This window comes from Haemorhous mexicanus, chromosome 3 (genome assembly GCF_027477595.1).
Source record: "Haemorhous mexicanus isolate bHaeMex1 chromosome 3, bHaeMex1.pri, whole genome shotgun sequence".
NCBI lineage: Eukaryota > Metazoa > Chordata > Aves > Passeriformes > Fringillidae > Haemorhous > Haemorhous mexicanus.
Genome location: NC_082343.1, coordinates 7385887 through 7409390, shown reverse-complemented (window position 1 = coordinate 7409390; position 23504 = coordinate 7385887). Strand labels below are relative to the sequence as shown.

General features: G+C 37.3%; 1 protein-coding gene across 4 annotated transcripts in view; it reads left to right on the top strand.

Moving 5' to 3' along the window:
* The window catches only part of KIF16B (kinesin family member 16B), a 135387-nt gene that overhangs the window by 72962 nt on the left and 38921 nt on the right, over positions 1-23504 (top strand). The window contains exons 18-24 of one of the 4 annotated variants that reach the window (XM_059840667.1): positions 2010-2063; positions 3400-4755; positions 10483-10641; positions 11470-11575; positions 12109-12159; positions 18834-18956; positions 23389-23478. In XM_059840667.1, the coding sequence (XP_059696650.1) occupies positions 2010-2063; positions 3400-4755; positions 10483-10641; positions 11470-11575; positions 12109-12159; positions 18834-18956; positions 23389-23478 (1939 nt within the window). Of the gene's footprint in view, positions 1-2009; positions 2064-3399; positions 4756-10482; positions 10642-11469; positions 11576-12108; positions 12160-18761; positions 18957-23388; positions 23479-23504 lie in introns of those variants that run through there. The other 3 variants (XM_059840668.1, XM_059840670.1, XM_059840669.1) reach the window with 3 other exon arrangements.

Genomic DNA, 23504 nt, shown 5'->3' with positions numbered 1-23504 from the left:
TAACCAAGCATGGGAATACAATCAAATTGTTCTTTGCCAGCTGTCTAAGCAAAGAGGGTCTACATCTAAGTAGTGCCCAAAGGAAACCTGCATTTCCACAAGCCAGAGCTATATTCCCCAGGGTCTGTATTATTTTGGACTGAAATAATTATGACATTTTATCAGCCAAGCCCTAGGTAAGAAGTGAGGGCTAAAAGCTCTGAATTTCAGATAGCAGATCATAGCCAAAGGGAGAAATTTTGTGGTGTAGCTTTAATAAAATAAAGGGGGGAGGGAAAACCCAAAGCACATGTTAACCACTGGATTAAGTTTTTGCTTCCTGAAAGCCCCCAAGATTGCTGCTTGTTTCCTTTCAGCACTCTGTGCATTTTGCATCCACTTTGTGGATTTCTGCAGCAATGCTGCTGCAGCAGTGATGATCAAATTAAAAATACTGGGTTATCATCATCTGTCCTTGTGCTGTAAAGTGCCCACCTTAGTTTAATGCAAATGTGATGGGACTCTTGGTGAGACAGTTACATGAAAGCTTGAATGCCTGGATCTGGGTATAAAAATCTACATTGGCTAATCACTTAGGGATTGTAGAAGACATTTTTTGAAATGAATTTGTGAAAAATAGGGGAAAATGAAATACAGGATTTGTAAAAGCAGTCATTCTCCCTTATTGCAGCCATTAGAAAGATGCTTCTTGAACATGCAGGAGTCATGTTTTTTTACAATAGCTTTATAAATGTTAGATTATTATTGTACTATTTGCATATTTCCAAGGGCAATTTCTTTTTGTTGTATGCATTTCTGTGACTTTAAAAAGAAATATTAATAATTCCTTATTTTTAGAAACCTATGTGTGTAGTTGTGGTGATGATGTCTTAAACTGCAGTTTATCAAAAACTTGAAGTTAACTTGTAGTGCAGTCTTGCTTTTTTTTTTTTCAGTATTTATGGACTGTTTCACTAATCTGCACATCCTTATGTACAAGGATACAAGCCTGAAATAACTGAATGTGTGTGTATTTGGCTGAGTAGTTTAATCCATATATAGGTTCTTTCTGCTTTTTTAGTATTTGTTATTAAAAATTTCCTTAAATAACAGATAAATCTTTCAATTGAAATTAAGAAAAATACTTGTATACAACTGTAATAAAAGCTGATATCAAAAAATTACATAAACTGCTCTCCCATGCTTATTCAGAACCTTGTCAAACTGAATGCATTAAAATCTCACCATGTTTTAAATGAATGGGTTTGAATTGTGTTCTCTGCTTGAATATGCTGTTTGAGGTTTTCAACATCCTAGGAATATTTGGGATTTTTTTCTTTTTCTTGGAAGGAAATGGCAGAACTATTAGCACATACTGCTGTAGTTTTGCAGCCCTTTCCCTTCTCAGAAGTGGATAAGTTAATAAACTATAGGATGAAGAGAATTACTTTAGCTGTCATTGGCATTTGAAAAATGTTTGGAAAGAATAATTATGTGAATTCATCTTCTTAGATGTAATATGATGAATGTTCTATGAGTCTAACCAATTTAACCTCCAAAAAAACAAAGAGCTGTTGATTTTAAAGTATTCTGTCCTGCTAATATGTTTTTTCTATCAATTCCTTTCTCAATTGATCCCTCTGTTTCCCCCTGCCTCCCATGGCAGTCTTTTCCCTGTTAAAGGACCAATCTGTCTAAGGTAGAGAAATTACATTTCTATGTATTGATTGCCATGTCTGCATGTAGTTAACTCACAGAGGCTATGCTAATCATCTATGCCTTGCTTCACTTTGCTTTTTGAATACTTTTTCCCCAGAAATTAATTTTTTTTCTATTTATACTCGTGTCAGCATGATACCTAATTTGTAACCTTAATGAAGGAACTATTTTCTGTTCTTGTAGGTAGTCTTACAAAACTTCATTTGTATCATTATCATCTAAACAGACAGAAAATTGCATTATGTCTTCCTATTTTTGTGATATTCAGAAAACAACCCTTTTGCTGTATTCTTTATTTTTTTTTTAATCAGGCTAGAATTCGAGAGACAGCAACGAGAGGAGCTTGAAAAATTAGAAAGTAAAAGGTAACCTTGTTCTCTGTGGTGTTTATGTGTGTATGTGTGTCTATATACAAGTTATAAAGTCTTTTACATCATGAATTTGGAATTACAGTGTTATTCAACAAGCAGACAATCCTGTGTAGCTGAATTGGAGCTAACTAATATTTAGGAAAGAAGCACTGGATAGATTGTACAGATACAATATATTACCCTTGCTCTTTATTTTCATGGTTTTTCTTTAAAAGATGGCAAATGACCTGCTTAATTAATACCTCTTTTTTATGGTTTATTTGTCTTTGGGTTGAAGTGTGATAGGAGAAACTCATGTGTTACATTCTGTTTTTCTCATATCTAACTGTGGTGTGGAATGGCCATACTAATCATGCTTTTCAGAACATTATGTGCAAGTTGGTTTGAAATTCAAAAGCAAGCATTGTTATTAGCTGGCAAACTGAGTTGAGTGTTTTGGCTCATCATACCTGCTAAGACTGTGGAAGTGATAGCTGTGCCTTGTTACAGATCTCAGCACTGATTAGATTCAAAAGCTGAAAACCTTTCTGCCTTCTCAGCTTTAGATGGTGTGCTCCATTTTGATAGAGCTCTTTATGCAGTTGGACTAAGTGAAGTAAACTCAAAAAAATCCTGAAGCTCTGAAGCACTGACAGATACTATTCAGCAACTAATGCAACACAGGATCACTGATACTTACTGTTTTTTTGTTATGTTGGTGGAATTTGAAGTCAGATTGTGCAGAAATTGATTTGCTTGTACTTTAATTCTTCTGACTTCTGGCAAAATAACCATTTGAATTGCAGGTTGTCTCAGCTTGTATTAGGGGATAATGGTAGCCCTCAAGAAAGAGAGATTACACAGGACATAATAATTTGTCAAATTTTATAATCCTGTTTATCAGTAATTCAGTTTGAGTTACCTAAAGTGAAAACATTGCTTTAATTCATCTGATGGCTTAAATTTGGTGAGGCAAATTGCTAATCAGGTCCTTCCATACAAGTTTTTGGGCATGAGAATATATGTATGTAAAAAAAATACTTTTACTCTGCGCTGTGTGCATGGATATGTTCTATTAATATTTTTATTTGATTTGACAGAACTAATACAGTCTAATTTTTTAATAAGTCCTATATAACATGTCTTCATATAGCTTTATATATCCACAGCTTTTTACACTGACACAGACTAAATGAATCTCTTTTTTATTTGTCTCATGCACTGAATCATTTCCAAGCAATGAAGGATCTTAACCTGTAGCAAAACAAAACCATTAAAAAAAGAAATGGTTATATATAGCCAAAAATCTTAGTCCAAACCTTTTTAACTTCATGTAAATGTTTTACTGCAGGAAACAAATAGAAGAGATGGAAGAGAAACAAAAATCTGACAAAGCAGAACTGGTAAGAATGCAGCAAGAAGTAGAATCGCAGCGCAAAGAGACAGAAATAGTTCAGCTGCAAATCCGAAAACAGGAGGAGAGTCTGAAACAAAGAAGTGTTCACATTGAAAGCAGGTTAAAGGATTTGCTGGCTGAAAAAGAAAAATTTGAAGAGGAGAGATTGAGGGAACAACAGGAGATAGAGCTTCAAAAGAAAAAGCAGCAGGAAGAAATTTTTGCCCGGGTCAAAGAGGAGTTGCAGCGACTCCAAGAACTTAATCATAATGAAAAAGTAGAGAAAATGCAGATTTTTCGTGAACTAGAAAAACTGAAAAGGGAAAAAGATGAGCAGTATCTTAAGCTGGAATCAGAAAAAAAGAGACTTGAAGAACAGGAAAGAGAACAGGTGATGCTGGTGGCTCACCTGGAGGAACAGCTTCGAGAGAAGCAGGTCATGATAGAGCTCCTGAAGAGAGGGGATGTGCAAAGACTAGAAGAAGAGAGAAGAAATCTTGAAGAGATCAGAGAATCTCTTTTAAAAGTCAAGGAAGCCCGATCTGAAGGTGATGAAAACCATGAAGAATTAGAAAAAGCACAGCATGATTTTGTAGAGTTTAAAAGGAAACAGCTGGAACAGCTGGCTATTTTGGAAAAAGATTTAGTTCAACAAATGGATCACCTAGAAAAGGAAATAGCAGATGAAGAAAGAGCTCTGGAGCACTTAAAATTTGCTCATGAAGAACCTTTAAATCTCAAGAGAGATGATGAAAACTTTATGGATGCCATACTCAAGGTTGAAGAAGCTGACAAGATAAAGCCAGTGGAATACAGGCTCCAATCTAAAATACGCCAGCTTGAGTACGTGAAGAGTAATCATTTGCCAGCTCTGCTGGAGGAAAAACAAAGAGCTTCTGAAGTCCTTGACAGGGGCTTGTTAGGGTTAGATAATACTCTCTATCAAATAGAGAAAGAAATAGAAGAAAAAGAAGAGCAGCTTGCCCAGTATAGGGCTAGCACAAATCAGCTGCAGCAGCTACAAGAAACCTTTGAATTCGCAGCCAATGTAGCCCGGCAGGAAGGAAAGGTTCGGAAAAAGGAAAAAGAAATCCTTGAATCAAGGGAAAAGCAGCAGAGAGAGGCACTGGAGCAAGCTGTTGCTAAGTTAGAAAGGAGGCATTCTGCTTTGCAGCGTCGTTCCACCATAGACTTTGAAATTGAGGAGCAGAAACAGAAGCTGGCCACCTTGAACCACAGCTGTGGTGAACAGGCAGGGCTGCAGGCAAGTCTGGAAGCTGAACAGAAAGCTCTTGAGCAAGACCGAGAACGGTGAGTGCGGCAGTACCTTCCATTTATCAGAACCTGTCCACAAAAGGGGAATTGTGGTATTCACATTCTCTGAAAAATCCCTTTGCCCAGGATTTTTCTCCTGGGAAGCTGAGAAGCCTCAGAGAAAAAGGAAAGCAATAATTATCTGATTTGCTTCTCCTCTGGTTTGCTCCTTTGGAATGTGTTTGGAGATTGTTTACCCACAGGTGATTGTTTCATTGGTTTCATGTGAATTCTTTTGGCTCAATCGCCAATCAGGGCCAAGCTGTATTGGGACTCTGTAGAGAGTCACAAGTTTTCATTGTTATCCTTTTAGCATTCAGTAAGTAACCTTTCTATTTTCTTTAGTATAGTATAGTATTCTTTAATATAATCTAGTATGATAAAATAATAAATTAGCCTTCTGAGAGCATGGAGTCAGATTCATCATTCCTTCCTGCCATGGGACACCCCACAAATACAATAGGGAATAATCTTCTACCTTGGATGTTGAGAGCACAGCTTGTTCAGTGTCCCAGTACTTGAGTTTCTTCATGAGTTTCAAGCAGTTTACCCAGAATTGAAACTCTGATGCTTTTAAAGGATTTTTACTCACTTACTAAGTTCTGGTATGTTTGGATACTTATCGCATCCTCAGCAGGATATTATTTGCATTAGCCATCATAGCACTTATATTGTTTTACCTATGTAGAAAGCTCAGACATCCTTTTGTTCTTCGCTTACAGGAAATGCATCATTGAAAAACTTTTTTCTTTAAAATTCTTTCTGTATAACGTTTTATTTTCTTTATTAGTAGCAAGTTAGATGTTTGTTCAAGATTTGGAGACTGTTACAGTAAACCTACCGACTGTCCCTCTCAGCTGGTGATATACTGAACCCTTCTGGTGTTAGAAGTAAATGGGTGTAAATGTTTAATTTTGTAATAGCCTTCGTTTCAAGGCTTAATAAAAATAAGCTATGTCCATGTAAAATTTGATGTTGCTTTTTAAGCTTATTGGAAAATATACAGAGGCTTTAATACTGCCCAGTGTGGTGACAGTCCCTTTTAGGCACAGAAGCAATGTCATCAGTTATACTCAAGATATCTTGTAGCCTAACATTTATCCTGAGTGTGGGAGGCTCAGAGAAATGTCAGTCAGGTAGGGACGGATCTTTCTCCGTCGAAGAAGAGGAAGAAATATTTTGGAGTTTTTTTGACCTGAGCAAAAATTTACTAAGATTAATGTGTTCAATCCCTGCAGTATGGAAAACATGCAGAATTGCCATTTTTAAATGTGCTACCTGATTTGCTTATACTGGAGCTTTAAAACCTGTGACTGTCAGTGAAAAAATGAGGTGTTTTTTTCCTGAGGTAGCATTTTTCATCTGTTTTTTAAATATTTCATTAATTTATCTGAGTAGTTTTTCATAAGCCCTTCAAACAGATGTGGAAAAAACCACCTAAAAGAAGAAACTTGCCTGTAGCCAGATTGAAGGGCTCTTCTGTATTCCATTCCTTTTAAACCATTATCGGAAGAGTTGCTTTATATAGACTGTGTAGAGGTCACTTTTTCAACATTTATAGCTACATAGTTTGGCTTTTAGTTAAGCATTTTCAATACTGATTCATCATTTTGTGAAAATTGCCATTATTTTCCATAATTGTGAACATAAAATCTCATTTTCTGCACTAAGCATCTCGCTTGACTAAAGTGAGCTATAGACAACTGGAGATTCCACAAAAATAGGGTTATGTGATAAGTGAAAAAATATGTTGTCAGCCAGAAAACTGAGGTTTGGAGAAGATACCAAGGAAGTAAAAAGATTTTTTTTCCCCTCTTTTTTTTTTTCCCTTGGTTTTTTTTCCTTGTTTACTTCAAAATCCTCTTGCACAGGCTAAATAAAACTTTGAAGTCTTTCAGTGAATAGCCCATGGGCCTGAATAATTCAATTCAGTATGTTTTTGTGAATGTTGAGGCAAGAAAAAGATCTAAAGATAGATACATGAGAGTATGTTAAACATTTCAGGCTATTTACTGCTCTTGTGTTTGAGTTTGCATTTCACAGTATATGATGCCATAGTAAGCATAAGAATAACGATAAGAAATACATATTTCTTATTGTTTGTCTAGATCCCATTATGTAATGATGTGCTCTGGTTCAGAACAGGGTTAGCTATCTAAAAATGTTTAAATGAAATAATAATTTAAAGTGCTAGACAAGTGTAAGTCCATCATAATTAGATACAATGTTTTTATTTGTTTGAATCATATGGAAGCTCAAAATTCTTTAACCAACAAGTGTCTTGGTTTGAGATAACTCGTTCCAGAGCATTCTACTTTAAATTATCTCCTTTAAAAGTTCCAACAATCCCTTTCCACCTTTAAGATGTTAATACCAATAGCAGTGTCTTGGTTTGGAAAGACAGGAGTCTGCTTAGGAAGGCAGGAGCCTCCCCTGAAATGGAGAATGTAAGCACCCCCCCAACCTCCCTTCAAATTGCTATGTTTTAAATTAAGGGGCAAAAATATGGGAGTAGGCAATAACAGTTCTTTACTAGGGAAGAAAATAAAAGAATTAAATAAACAATGCAGTAAACTAAAACAACACTGACAGAGTCAGAACACAACCTGACACCCTGTTGGTTAGGGTAGCAGTCCAATTGGAATTGTGGCTGCAGCCCTCCTGGAGTGCCAGGTGTGGTTCTGCTGGAGCAGGGATCCTGTAGAAAAGGGTGTAGTCTTCCTCTGAGGATCCAGCAAAAGAGGCAGCTGCTGTTCCTCTGGGAAATCCAGTGGAGAAGCTCTGCTGGTGTTCCAGAATCTCCAGATTATATCTGTGTAGGAATGCTTGGCTCCTCCCTCTGGGCTCACATCTGCCAATGGGATGCTGTAGTTCTTATCAGCCATGCAGTGACATTCAATAGCCTCTTATCAGCAGGTGTCTCCTTGGAAGGCAGGAATGGGTGTGGAAGAGATAAAGACATCTGCCCACTTAATAGAAGACAACTGCCATACAGATGGCAAATGGAATCTATCTTGCCTTGCAGTCTGGGACATAACAGAAAGTGAAAAAAGCATTAGTTCATGAGGAAAAAAAATGCCGATTGGCAGGGGAAGAAAAAAGAAAATAACTGCTAGATAGCAACCTGCTAGACCTCAGCACTGCAGTGAAACAAAAGGCAGACCCAAAATGCCTGTCCCAATAGGGACCTGCTGGGATGGCTTTGGGCTATGCAAGTCACGGTGACAAGGTTTGCTCTTTCCCCTCTGGCCTCACTCCCCATTTCATTTCCTGACTTGGCACCATGGAAATGTCCCTTGGGGAGCAGGATCATCCTACAAGTGCTGCAGGAATTATCTGCAGGCTCCTGCCGTGCCTCGTGCTGCTCCCTTGCCAGAGGTACCACAGGCCAGGGGGGCACATCTGGGCTGCTGTGTCTGGCTGTGGGGCTCCCTGTTTTGGGCAGTGAGGAGGGGCTGGAGAGGCTCTGCAGGACTGACAGGATGGGCTTTGGGCCTGGCAGGAGAAGCTGAGGGACCTGGACTTCTGAAGAGGAGGCCCAGGGCTCTTCCTGCACTACTCCAAGGGTGGTTTCAGAGAATCACAGAATCAGCAAGGTTGGAGCAGGCCATGGGGATCATCAAGTCCAACCTGTGCCCTGACACCACCTTGTCTCCCCTGGGCCTCCTCTTCTCCAGGATAAACAACCCCAGATCAGATGCGCTGGGGAAGGCAGGAGCCTCACGGAGCAGTTCCAGCAGCAGATGAAGAGCTTCCCCACGGCAAGGCACAGCAGGGCAGGCATGGCAGCTGGACTGAATGCACTGAATGTGTCCTCTCCAGGGCTCAGTGTTGGTTAGCAGCAGCTTGGGCTGGAGCAGGGCAGCTCTGTTTCACTTCTGCTGGCGGGACGCGCCCTGGCTTCCAGACAAGCGGCTGCAGAATTTGTTCTCAAGGCGGCTCAGACATTGCTACTGCAGTTTCTCTGAGAAGAAAAAAACAAACCAAAAAGGAAAGAAAAGGCTTTGCCTAAGCAGAGACCAAGCAGTCAGCAAAGCAAATACCATGCTGTGAAAAGCTGTGAACAAACTTAGGTGGGGAACTTTTAAAAATGCTTGCACCCCTGATTCCACCAGACAGTCAAGGTCTGACACTTTGGGATCTTAAGGGACACAGTTTTTGGCCACAGATAATTATTTAATTATGTATTTAATATCATTGTGGATCACCCCAAGACAACAGAGATTACTCCCAAAAGGAGAATGTGAGGTTAAGTGGGCTATAAACCCACATTTTGGCTTTACTGGCAGAGGTTTGGGGCACTAGAATGAACATAAAGCAGCTGTAGAGTCATCTTTGAAGCAAGTGGCAGGGCACAGCTCTGTGTACTCACTGCTGGATGCATCACAAGGCTGACTAAGTTTGTAGCTAAATAAGTAATGTCTTCTCATAGTAGGATGTTTACAAACCAAGAGCTAAGCTTTGTTTCTTTAATGTAAATCTGATTTTTGTAGTTAAATTGATTTTCCATGGATGCAAACATTTTCCTATATACATAAACCATCTTTCATGCACTTACCCTCAGGACACAAGATTGTTTTGCTGCTAATCAAAACAAATAGATGGCTTCTGGCAGTGCTGCAAAAAGCACTCTAAAACTGAAGTAACAATTCAGCCTATGCCTCAGCATTCATCATCTCTCTAATTTTCTCACTTAACCCCCAGGATGGAATATAGAACTGCACTTCAGTTTAGATACATACAATTGTACCAGAAGTGGTAGAATCCCAGGTTTGCATAGTTTCTCTTGTTTTAGCAAGAACTTACTTTCTTTTATTATTTGATTTTTAAGTAACCTCTAGAAAAACAATTACTTTCAGAGACAAAACGTGTAATGAAAATGGGGAAGATTATTACTGTGTTACTAATCTAATCTCAGCTACTTTACAAGTGAAAAGAATGTTCTAAAGATTACTTTGTTGTTAAATGATGAATATTGCAATAAGTGCTTCTTATTTCAAACAAAATGCCTCAGGCATTTTTAGTCAGAAACACAGTACCCAATTTTACATATTGTATTCTCTGCATAAATCTGGGTGGAACTGAATTTATTTGTTAAAGAAAGCAAGGAGGTGTCAAAAGATTATTTCTTAGCTGTATATATACAATAAATACTATATGTTTATTTTGTTAGTGAATTTTCAAACACATATATACAAATGGAACAACTGGAAAATGTACATGTATAGTACACAATTTAAAGATTTTCCTATAGAGAAGTTTTGCCACATCAATGTTTTGTGTTTTCTTTGGGTTTTTTTTTTGTATTAGTGCTGTAATTTGAATTTTTCATTTTTTCCCTTTCGTTTCTTCATTTAGTTTCACCCTGGAAGGTAATATCTGAGGTCATTGATAGAGTTCTGTAAAAATGGGAATTTATTCATGTGGTTCTAATAGAAAGGTTAGGTTTTAGGAGTTAATATTTAATGTACAGATTTAGATACCTCTTGTGATGGAAGTTATTGAAGTTGTTTCATTTGACTTAATACTACTCTTGGAATGTGGTTTTGAGCTGTCTCTATTATCTAAATGTGCTAAAGAACAATTATGATTTTTAAATCCTCATAAGTATTATTATCTACAATCTTATGTACATGTATACCAGTGTAGGCACATTGCTTCCCATCAGACCTATTCAAATCAACTCTAAACCAAAGCAAATTACATGTTATGATATTTTTGTAGCCTGGACCAGGAAATTCAGCAGCTGAAGCAAAAAATATATGAGGGTGATGGAGCTCAGAAAGGAAACCATGGAATATTAGATGAGAGACTCTCCCATAGCACTTCCCCTGCCAGCCCAACAAAGGCACAGACACCTGCTGCCCCACTGGTTGATGATAGGTAGGTAACCTGCAATCCTGAAATGGAATGCAAACAATAGCTTCAGAAAATAAATATTTTGAAAGACCATTCTGCCAGGGTTGAATTTGATTTAAATATTGTGAATGTACTGGAAGACTGATCTGGAAATAAAATTGATGCTCTGCTGTAAGTAGCCAATAGCCTCAGCTGTTGTTCCTGTGCAGTTTGTTTTAGAATACAGGGCTGGGAAACTGTAGGCTGAAAGTCATTTAAATAGATTTTGAGTTTACAGTTACTTGTCAGTATGGTTTTGCTTCATATATGCTTTAGGCAACAAAGTAAATTTAATTGCCTTAAACTTTTTTTAATAGGACAGCTGCCTGGCATCACTAAAATCTTTAATTTCCCTTGTTATGCTTACACATGGCAGTTGTTGGTGTCAGCTCTTGGAACATTCCTTCTGTTTGAAGACCAAACCTTTGCCAGTCCAAGTTGCTGATATTGCAGCAGCAGTGAAGGCAAGCTGTTGAGTTAGTGAAGATGCAACCCCAGCTTTCTTTCTTCTTCATCACTTGTACCGTCTCTGCCTCTTGTGTGCTGCACTCATAGCAGTGGCTGAACCTGTGCTCTAGTAATTTGTTTAATTAATAACAATTTTTAACCTTTACTGGTTAGATGAACACTTGTTCAAAAGTCAGTCTTCCTTCCTTAAGGAGGGATAAAATGGGTCTAACATTAGCCTGCCAATTAAGAGCTGTGCAGTACTTAGGGTTAAAAGTATTTCAAAGAGCCTTTTAGTCTGTCTAGATTTTTATGTAAAAATACATTATTTTTCCATACACACACACACTTTTCTGTGTCTTAAAGGATAAATGCCTTTATTGAACAAGAAGTGCAGAGAAGGCTCCAGAATATTCATCATAAAGCTGAAGATAATCATGTTAGTGCATCCTGGTCTGCAGAAAGTTTCAAGGTGAGCAGAAATGGATGGGAGATCCCGACCTTCAATGGATGATGTCTAACCACTGATTTAGTTTTGTTGTTCAGTAATTTCCATGTTTTTTTGTGTTTAATTTCTCTTAAGTTACCAAAAAATTTTTTAAAAACTCAACAGTAAATGAGGTCTGATATATATTTTTAAATTTAATCCTATATTTATTTCCAGTGGCCTTTTTATGTTGTATTCTGGAGGTTTTTTTGGCAGGAAAGAGTTTGTAAATGACAATAAAGTTTGCAAATAAAATTTTCAGTTTATGTCAGAAAAGATTTAACTGATGAAAATGAAGGTTCTTCTGGATGGAATTTCATACTTACAAACAAATGCCTATTCAAAAACTGGTAATATAATTGATCCAAAAGTTGGTTGATTGTCTTCTAAGCCAGTTGTTTCATAAATATTGATTGTTATTTTTGTCTATTATAATGTCTCTTCCTCTAATACTTCTGAATTAACTTACAGAAGAAAGGCACTTTCTAATAACCTCCTGTACCTTTTTTTGTGCTTAGGATAATGAGAGGCATAATCACAGCACTATTCAACGCAAGTTGAAGTATGAGGTAGGTCATCATTAGTCAAAATGAAATGCTTGTCTTAAATTATGGCATGCCCTGTAATTAAATTTCATAATGTTTAGCTGCATAATTAGAATTTTGAATTCACAGCAAGATGGATGGCTAAAAGAGAAGGTGGTGCATCTTACCAGCTGGAATCAAAGTGATTTTGTTTCAGATTGTACCTAGCTTTTCCTTGTTTTAAAGGTGTGGATCTTTCTTCAGATCAGTTTTAGGCTGGATCTTTCTTCATTGTTTTGCCATGATGCTGAATTTGGAATAGTATCCCTTTCATTATTTTTAGAGGAGAAAGATGTTTAATGAGCATTGAATGAAATTTAACTTAAATTAAATTCGTTTAATTCAATGATTGTCTGAATTCAGAATGCATGTAACATTTTTGACTCACAATGAACTGCTGTAAGGGTGTCTCTAAGGTAGCAAGAAGAACCAGGAAGGCTGTGTGTGTCCTGAAGGATTCATGTATTCATAAATACACGTATTTATGTATTTTTAAACTGAGGCTTAGACCCTTCCCATCATATTTAGTTGTCTAAGTGCTGCTTGTAACACAGTTATTGTGTTGGTGAGTAAATCCTAGGTACCTTCATGGATTTAAACTGTGACAATAGGAGGGCTGCAGCCCCTCAAATTTGTACTTCTTTTGACTTTTACACTGATGTTTTTCAGCTTTTTGCACTCTGTGCATGTATGGGGAAAAAAATCAAGGGCTTATGAGTTTCTCCATTGCCTGTTGACTTTCCTGGGGTTTTTGAGTAAAGCATAAATAAACAAGTGAAATGGATACTGTACAAAGGAAAAGCAGGGGTGGGTTGAAAAGATCACCTTTTTCTTAATCAGGTCTCAATCATTCCTGTTGGGTTTTTGAGTGAGAGAGAGAGATTGTACCAAATTTGTATGATTGTATAAATCTAATCAAAATCAATCCTCAGTAAAAGAAATGTTTTGGTCAGAAAATTTTACAAGTAGATTTTTATTTTCTACTTTTGCAATTTTTAACAGGAAAGTCAACAGTGGCAGCCACACTATGGCTTTCCATTTCTGTCTAAAGATGGCAGTTGTGCTTCAGAGTTGTGTGGAGAAAATGCAGGAGTAAGAGACCATAAGAGACAGAGGGCATATACAGAGATGCTGGATTTATTTTCCAGTTCTGGAAGACATTCCTCCCCTTGTACATCAGAGAAGGCATTTCAGAATGAAGGCATAACTCAGAGCAGGAGAGCTTTGCATGTCATTGTGACATTAGAAGTAGTTTAATTCACTCTAAAGGTACTAATACTTTGAAGAGTAAGAATGTTCTGTATCAGAATGTTTTATCTACTTCTTTACATAGTTCTGACTTTAATAATGTGGCTTATTCACTCCACAAAGTTGAAAATTTCAATCATGTTGGTGATAAAGTAATTACTTCTCCAGATTGTGACAGCTCAAGAACTGAATCTGATTGTTCCCACTTCAAACAGATTTCTTCTGCAGGATCCTTAATGGGTGCTGAATGAGCAAACTGCCTTTACCATATTGTGCCTTCTCTTTTCTCAGTCTAATGTGCATTCTGAAACAAAAGCACAGAAAGATAACAGCCCATTAAAGACAGTGCAACCAACAGTTGAAGACCAATCTAGTAATTCTCAGCTTCCAACACACAGTACCTCTAGTTTGGTTTCTTTTAAGTCAATCACTTCTTGTTTTGATGCAAGACTAGAACATGCTTCCAGTTTGGGATATTTTTTCAGCCAGCTTTCCTGCTTTTACAAAGATACCAGTAGCCAGCTGGTCAACAGTGCAGTGGTTTCTAAACAGATTAAGGAATTAGGAAGTTTGTGTGATGCAAGTGAGAGATGTGCCCAAGCAATATCATTAATAAAGAATATGCCATTTATAAGAAACTTGCAAGTAAATGTGTTCCTCAAGTCAGGCATGAATCAAGACATATCACACACTAGTGGTGGTGCTAAAGCTCATGCTGAAAATGTCATTCAGCCTGAATCTCCTGTGCAAGAGGCTGTCACAATGAGCATAAGCATGGAGATCTCTGATGCCTTTGTGAGAAAACCCCCTGAAGAATTTGCATGCAATGGGAAAAAAAAAAAAAAAAAAAGAGCTAGAAAGCAGTTTAGTGTTAAGACAGAACTTTGTGCATTTTCCTGATGTCTTTTTGAAACCTCAGGTCTATTATTTGGCAAAGGTACTGGAATTTTTCATCTGTGCATTACCTCAGATTTCTGTAAGGGTTGAGGAGTTGAAAGGTCTCTGTTGGCAGTTGCAGAAAACCGGACCCAGAACCTGCTTGCTTGCTTTTGTTGGGTTCCATTCTGTCTGTTGTTGTTTTGTCAGCTGAACAAGGCACCTGCCAGAGTTCCTTGGCAGTATTTCATGAGGTTCCTATCAGCACTGTAAAGGAGATTCAAGTTGGCTTTGCTGGACAGAATATTCAACTTCTGTGTTCTGCTGAAGATGGTTTACTCACCATGTTATATTTACCTATAACTTCACTCAAAGAATTTACAGTGACATAATGAGAAGTTTGATTATTACAGTTTGATTGTTTGGATGATGATGTTTATTTAAATCACCAGCTCTTGAAAGACTATTTGATGCAGATTTCACTGGACTGGACTTCAGATATAAATAATTGGTTTTTTCAAATGGAGTACAATTGCCCTGTGAATTTCAATTTGAGTTAGCTGACCTGGTTTACTTACCCTATGAAAATATGGGAAGTATTAAGCCTTCATTAGGTGACATTCACGTACTGCTGTCTACAGCAGTGAATGTAGACTGTGCTAAGCAGGCTGTGTATAGGAGTCTAGTTCTTACAACTACTCATATAGGTCTCTTAAAGGAAAATAAAGTCTTTTTTTCTGCACCTAAAATTTTGGGTGCTTCGTGCCAGTGATCACAATTTGACAGCCTTTAGTTGTACAGTTTAAATTATATCCATTGTGCAGTTTTGCCAGACAAAGGGAAGTGCACATAAATTGAGCTTGTGTTTTCTAAAAGGAACATGGTTGGACCTGATTCAGGAATTGTTTCTTCTAAATACTGTGAAAAAGAAATAAATACTCTGCTGACAGTCATCCCATCAATTCTTCAAAGCACTCTGCATATCCCTTTGGAAATCTGGAAATTAACATTCAGTTCAAGTGAAGAAGCCATTTGGCTAATTATGCATTTGACTAGGTATTGAAATCCAAAAGAGTTTAGATACATTCAAAATAAAAGCCTAATAAATATTGATAAAATCCCTTCCTCCCCCACACTTTTTTTTAATCAATAGAGAAAAGGGACCTTTGAGCTCTAAGGGAATACCACAGACTGTGTAAACACATTAAGCAGTAATAATTATTAATTGAGTGATTGCATTTTGTTAATCTCTGATATGTTGTACATAAAATTCCTTGGGAAAGTGAGGAAATGAAATGCTTCTATGTTATATGGTAGGTGGATGAAAACTATAATTACAGCTCTGTCTTATGATTTCCATTTTGGCTGTGTTTTCTAGCTCCTTCCATATACTATCTATCTTCATTAATGTTTCTCTATTCCTCCTTGATTTTCTTTTCCTAATCTTTCTGATAATCTTTGTTTTTCATGCTCCTCATTTACCTCATGCCCTTGATCTCAATATTTCAAAACATCTGCAGATTTTTTAATCTTGCTTTCACTTTATGCCCTTGATACTACAGATGTTTACAACTTTTATACATGCAATTTTGGGAATATTAGCATTGACAATTCTCTTCTTCTTCAGAGTTTTACATGTAATGTTTATTGCACTTTCATATCAAAATTTGTCACAAGTGCAAAAGGAGTTGTGCTTTAAATAGCATTTCAACCTTTGGTGATGCTGCTGTGGTAAGACAGATGTTTTGGGGTCTGCCATCTGTGTGCACGTTTCTCATGCTGCAGCTAGGTAGTTGACAACTGGGGACACTGCCTGACAGATGGAGTGAGTTTAACTCTGTCCATGTAATGTTCTTGGCCTTGCTTTCATCATTCTCTGCTTGCTTACTGATGGGGTTGTTGGTGCTGTGAGATTGCCTCTTTTACAGTCTTTTTATTACTACATCCCCCCAAAAAATGGAGCTATTGGACATTAATAGAATATTTCCATTAGTTGAGGCTTTCCTCTAGCTTAGGACAAGGGGTATTTTACCAGTTAGCCCTGTCAGATGTTCTAATAATAAATAAGCTGTTGTCTCCTATCTTTTGTTTCTTCCCTTGTAAGGGGAGCTGAATATCTTTTGAATCCTGTTGCTTGAATATGCCATCTGCCTTGTTTGAGGAAGATGGTTCTTGGCAGAAAAACCAGTGGTATCTAATCTGAAATTCTAAATTCTGTTAGCATATTGCCAAGCAGAGGTGAAATCTACCACACAGAGTTAGACTTCAGTCTCTCTCCTAGCATAAGAACATTTCCCATTTGTTTTTACCATATGTTAGGACATGATAATGTTACTCACATGGGATTTAAAAAGAAATAGCTTACATTGGGAAGGAGGTTCTGTCTGGAAGGATGAACACTTGTTTGGATAAAGAGTTATGGGGGTTTTTATTGTTACATTTCTGCTTCCTTAAGGAAGTCCAAAAATGAGCAAAATCTGTCATGTTATTTTGAGGTATTGTAGGGTTTTTTTAACAAGGAATGTGTACACAAATGAGTAGACAGAGTAATATCATCATGCCAATCCTGCTCAGGAGTGGCTCCCTCATTGACATCACTGTGGCATTTCTCCTGGACCTTGCCCAAAGTCAGCCTTGAGTGGCACTATCTGAGAGAACTGTCTTGATCAAGGCTGTTAAAGGAAATCAATCTCTGAAACCCTGAAATCAATTTCTTTTCTGATTATACTCCAAAGTTAAATGTTTGTGCATTTTGTGATTCCCAATAACGCTTTTTCTCTTCTGTGCTTTTTAAAAAATCTAACTCAATGAGTACTCTGCACTTTCATGAAAAAGAAGTTCATAGCAGTACATTTTATTCTAATACTTCTACTATTTTTACTGTGTGAAGTAAAAATAAAGATCATTGTTTATGAGTATCAAAGCATTATTTAATGTATAAGGGCACATTTCCCTCAACACTTTGTGTTTGAGATTGTTTTCCTCTCTATTAGCTGTTTGTAATAGTTCTCTGAAAATGACTGTCAATAAATTACATGTTGACAGAGGTGGCTTTAAGAGTGGCTTTATGGTTTTATTGCTATTTTAAAACAGATGATGTTGTTTTCAGGGGAATGAACTTCTTTTCCCCCAAGGAAAGAGCAGCTTACATTTCAGTGCTCCAGAAATGAGTTTTAGCTGAAAAGCTAATAATGTGGGCAGTAATTACAGAAGAGCAAAATGGACAGGAGACAATATTTCTTGTGAAAACAAAGGTCACTAAAAATATTTTTTCCATTCAAACATAAACTTTTTTAATGGTTTCTTAAAAAAAATAGTTTGTGATAAATGTACTCTAGATTAACTCAGTGAATAAAAATTCACTTTCTTTGTTTTATTAATGCTAATGTTAAGGGAAGTTACATTGTCATTCATAATTGACTGGCAATGTAATAACAGCCTCCTCTTCTTGAGAGCCATGATGATGTCAAAAGGCTCTCTGTAGCAGGCAGAGGTGTTTATGAATGACTTGCAAATTCTTCTCCAGCTCCTACACAGTCTTAATGTGTGCTGGAAGTCACCAGGAGTTGCTACAAAGAAGATGAATGTTGAGAATGCAGTTACAGCTCAAGTGATGGATAGCAGTGCTAAATACAAATATATAACATAGTCATAACTGTGAAGTGATAGTTTTTCAGTCTTTTTGGTTGTTAACTTATATTTGTCATGCTGCTGTTATTTTTTTAAGTGCCAGTTCATTAAGGTTTTCAGACCAAATTTGTTCAATGGAGCAAGTAGAGGACTTCCTTAAAGGCAGTTTCTCTACTTTTTCACTCTGAAGGCTTATGCTGCTTTTGGGCATAGTGGCTGCAAAGCATTAATCTTTTCAGTTGCAAAAATGTTTTCTTTTTGGCATGATTTCAGAGTTACATATTCCATCTGGCTGTCAGAGGAATGAGCCCTCATTGGAAATAAATTTTTAGATTGTTTTTTCCAGACTGTGCAAATTTATCACATTTGAGTTTTCTGGGATTTCAATATGATTAAAAAAAAGTAGGAAACTATTCTGACTGTGGATTGCTTATTTAATTATAAAATGGGTTTGAACTTTTAACGTTTAAGAGCTTTCTGAATTGCCTAGACCCCTGCAGCTTTGCATGATATTTCAAACTTTTGTTATAAAAGATAGAGATGTACAAAAATTAGGCTAACTGTGAAAACTTGATTAATGCACTGATTTTTTTGAAAGGGAGGTAATGAAAAGTCTTCTGCTTTCCCTTGTAAAATGCCTTTTCAAATAAAGGAATATTTTTTAATACACTTCACCTGAATTTTTGTGTGCATAAAAATATGCTAGGGCTTGCTTATAAGACAAGATTCACTTTGTTTTCAAACAATTCCCTTCATTTTAGAAGTAATTTCTGCCTCCTCTGACCAAGAACACTGCTCCTCTGACCAAGAACACTTTCTCATTTTCAGTGAAGTTCTTTTCTTTTTTTCCTTGTGTAGTGATTTTGGTTTTCCTTTCTTCTCCCTATTTGGTATGTGCATGAAAGAGGATGGTCTGTCGTTCCCTGGGAGCAAATCCAGATGACCTAAAGGACCCAATTAAAATTAGTATTCCACGGTATGTCCTGTGTGGGCAGGGAAAGGATGAACACTATGAGTTTGAAATCAAGGTAAGTGCTTATCATTTGCTTTTCTTTAATGCTTTTGTTTCACTAAGTGCAGTTTTTGGTTCTCTTTCTCTGAAGTGGCCTCAGTACTGCTAAATAAGAGAGATGAGAAGAATGCACAGTGTAGGACACTATAAAGACAAGTTGATTGTGCAGAGGAGGCTAATGGCCAAACTCTTGGGCTGAGCAGTTCCAGAGCCAATGTCAGTTCAATTTGAAGAGTTCCAGAGATGAGGATTAAATGCATATTGGTTATAGGAAAGCCTTTTGTTGAGATGCAAGTGTCAGCTATAGAAAAGGCTTAGACTTGAAATATTTACTTGAAATAATGAGAGCATGAGAGTTTTATTTAAGTATTTTGTGCATATGCAAGACAAAGGCTTGATTCCTTTCATGCTCCTTTTCTTGTTCTGATTCTTCTCCCTCTGCATTTCCAAGGTGTTGCTTCTCCAAACTCTCAGTTGATATTCTGTGTAGGAATGCTGGGGGTGGGGGGGAAGCATATTAATTTTGTTTCCTCTGGTACACAGCCAGTGTTTTTTCAAAGCAAGATCTAAAGTCTAATTGGAAACGTGCTCTCAATGTGTGTGGACATATGTGTAGCATAACTGATGCACATGGCATCAGAGACAGAACTGGCAGCCTCCTTTACTGAATGTGCTGCCAGATGCTTCATTAGCTGCTGTGAGGTGGAGGAGTGATCTTCCTCACAGGGTAAAGAACCATTTTTGAGCTGTGCTCTCTTTTGAAAAGGCTTTTATTAAGATGGACAGTCTTAGCTTTGTTTGTGCTAATTAAATTTTCATGTTGAAATGTATAATGCTATTTGTGGGTGGAATACCTCCTTTTGCCTGTTGAACTTTGATTTTCTTGGGGCTAGTGAAAGCCTGGAGCCAAGGAGATGCTGAGAGATGAGTAAGTGCACATGAAACTTTCCCAAGGACTCTTCTACTCAATTTTCAGCACGTGGGATTTACTTGACTAGCTAATGCTTAGCAAAGATGGCTAAAGTAAAAAGGTAGCTTCTGTTCTGAATATGTTGGTGGATTTCTTTTCCAGGTATTCTCCCTTCATTGGTCAAACCTATATAAGCCTCTACAAGATCTTAGCAAGAAGGAGTAGTTGAAAGATTATGTGCAGTTTGGCAGTTTTGGGGATGTTTCTTATAGCCATTCCCTCACATGAATCAATCTGATGAAAAAGCTAATGCTTTTTCCTTTCCCTGTGTCACAGTGGATTGCTTCTGCTGTAGTCAGGATTTAGCTCCATGCCACAATCCACAGACCTTCCAAAAACTTTTCTGTTTTAAACATTTTCCATGCAGAGCTCCCAGCTCTACTTTGATCTGTATTAATCCCTAGAAGCTCCTACAGTTATTCTGTAGAAAATTAGAACACCTGGAATAGTGGGTTTGTATATTTTTTTTGCCTTAAAAATCAAGAAAATGTGGCAGAGGGGGGAGACTTAAATGTACCTGTTCATAATTCCTGATTTCAACCTTACTTCACTTAGTTCAAGTTTATTTTCAGGTCATTTGAAATATATGTCAGTTGTGGGAAAGGACTGAGGTGCTGCTAGCCCCATTTCCTTTTCTACGTCCTAAATAAGCTTTTTTCAGCAAGGTTCCTCTTGCTTTTGGGAAAATGGGTAGCTGACCTATCTGTATGTCATAGCACTTTGGAACTTGACAAAGTGACAAGTGATGATTGAGTTGAATTTTAATACAGTCCCCAAAACTGTGAATCCTAGGTGTCTCAGAGGTATTTTCTTCAACAGATGTTTCTAGTCATTGTGTTTGTAGTTAAATCCTGCATATTGTTATATAGAGGAACAAATGTAATAAATTTCTCTATATAACAAATACATAAATTTCTTCTTGTGACCTGCAGCAGTAAAGATTATTTTGTTAAATGCCAGAAGAGAGAGAATGGGTTCCACTTTCCTTGGCAGCTTCATGGTCAGTTCATAGGTCTTTCAACCCTAACATATTATCCAACAATATTTTGTTTTAGTGCAGGGTCAGCATCTTGTTGGTATAGACATGTATGGGAATAGACCAGCAGGATGTTCTGTCCACTCAGGTTCTTCCACTGGATACAGATCCTAATTAGAGATGTTGAGTGAGTCCTGCAAGAACTGACTGGAGGGGATTCAAAACAGGAAGAAACTGATAATTTATTAGAGCTAAGACAGCACCTTCTTTTGCAGCAGGAATATGTCATGGAGCTGTTCTAGTCTGCTATTAAGTATTCTGTAAGAATTGATTCATTTCCAAAAAAGCCTCCATTTGAGTGACAGTTTTATGTGTTGTCTTTAAAGACATGATGAAACAGTAATACCTTAATCAGGTCTAAACGTATTTATGTTAGAGCTGAACTAGTATTGCCAGAGAACTAATCATATATTTCCCCCCATCCTTTCATGTTGTGTCAGGATGTTCAGACAAGGCTGGGCTAGAAACAGTGTGGGATGAGCTTTTGCACCAATAAAACCAGTGGCATTGTTATGGACAGTGCCCATGGGTGCAGACAGCACCTATGGTTGACAGAAGGAGCAGCAAGGCAGCAGGGAAGGTGGAACTCCAGCTCTCAGAAAGACACACAGGGCTTCCTGAGGGCAGGTGATGGAAACCAAGTCTGGAATCAAGCATAGCCCTGCAGGGATCCTCTGACAGTACTGAAAGTTGTAGATAAGCCTTCTCATTCATCTTTCCCTCATTGTTCTGAGTTATCTCCTTTTATTTATCCAGTTTGATATTCTTTCAAAACTGGTTTTCTTTCATTTCAAAACCTTTTAGTGATGTCTGCCAAGTACTCTATAAGAAGAGATCCAGGGCAGATGTACCCTAAAACAGTGCTTTCCTTCAGATCCAGTTCTATTTCTGTTCAGCCAGATGCTGTGTTGAATCTGCTCAATAAGTCCACATTTCTAGTCCAGATTTATTTCTGAGTTTGGTGAGCTGTTGCAGAGTGGGAGTAAAGCAGAGGTAGTTCTCATTGATAGATAGTTCTTTAAGAAAGTGATGCATGCCCCATAACTGCCTACATTAGTAAGAAGTCTAATATTCTGTCAACATTATCAGATTAATACCCTCAATAATAAAACAAAAAAAGGTCATAAGAATTTTTTAGAAAACTTCTACCTTTTCAGATGCTGTTGTCCTAGTCTGAGGAACAGTTTCAACAAGGTTAATATGAAGAAATATGGGTTCTCATGATGCCTGTAGACAGTGTAACCAGCCTAGATTAAGAAATGAGGCATTTCCTGGTTTTTTCTCATTACTTTCAGAATGATCTGGAATATTGCTCTTTTCTCCCCCAGTGACAGTGTTACCTGTGTTGCTTTGGAGCAGAAAGAGGACAAGTTCTGTGATGTGCTTTACTTGTTAATTTTAGGAATCACTTTAAGATTAAAAAGCCTGTGTCTTTGAGAGATGTGTTTTGTGAAATTGCTTTTTTTTTTATCTTCCTGCATAAAATCATGGCTAGACAGGGGTAATGCCACATTTTAGGCCTATTTGTTTCAAAAAACAGCAGTGTTCAGTTTTAAGCAATGCCAGTTGGCTCTCTCCACCTCTGCTAGTCAGTGTAGAATAATGTTCACTCACCCTGCAGCTAGGCTTCTTGGTAGCCTTGGATCACCAGAGCTGCACAAAGTCTTTTGACTTTTGTCTGTAAAGTCAAATGCTCTAGTCACAACACTTTCATGGCCCACTTAGAAATGTCATTAATTAATGTCACCTAATTTCAGATAGTGTTTAGTATCTCAGTTCTGAGAATAACTGGTGGTAAGATTAGTTTGCCCCCCACCTTTACTCCTGTTGTTATGCACTCTATCCACAGGAGTAATTATGTTTATTTTAAGAAAACTTCCTATATAAATGCAATGTTCATCACCATTTTAAAGACACAGACCAAGAGTGTCTTAAAGGAATATATTCTACTAAAAGCTGGTACAATATTTTACCCTACAAACTGGAATCCCATTCTATGTGGTAATGAATTCTGTATGTCCACAAAATGTGTATTTGTTAATTGTCAATATCTATTTATAAGAATATACATTTCTGTGAATATTTTGAGAGGCTACACTTCACTTATTCTGGATGTTATTTATTCATTAATGGAACACCCATTGATAATAATACTAAGAGTCAAATAGCTGCACCAAGAAGTGATTTGGGATATTCTAATGTCTTTACAATCTTATCAAACCACTGTGGATTAAGGAATAAATGCATTCAGGGTTTTTTTGCTTTGCAATCAGTGCTCCTTATTAAATACAGTTCTGTCACTGTAATGAAAGAAAAATTAAATAAACTTATAAAAGTTTTTGGATTTAAGACAGCTAAGAACTGTCCATTTTAATCTTGTAACCTTTGATTTTAAACTGTGTGGATTTACTTCTGTTTCTTGTTTTATATTGTCTGCTCTAGATAACAGTCTTGGACGAGACGTGGACAGTGTTTCGGCGGTACAGTCGTTTCCGAGAACTGCATCGAACTCTAAAACTCAAGTACCCAGAGGTAGGTTTTGGTAAAACTTCTTTTAC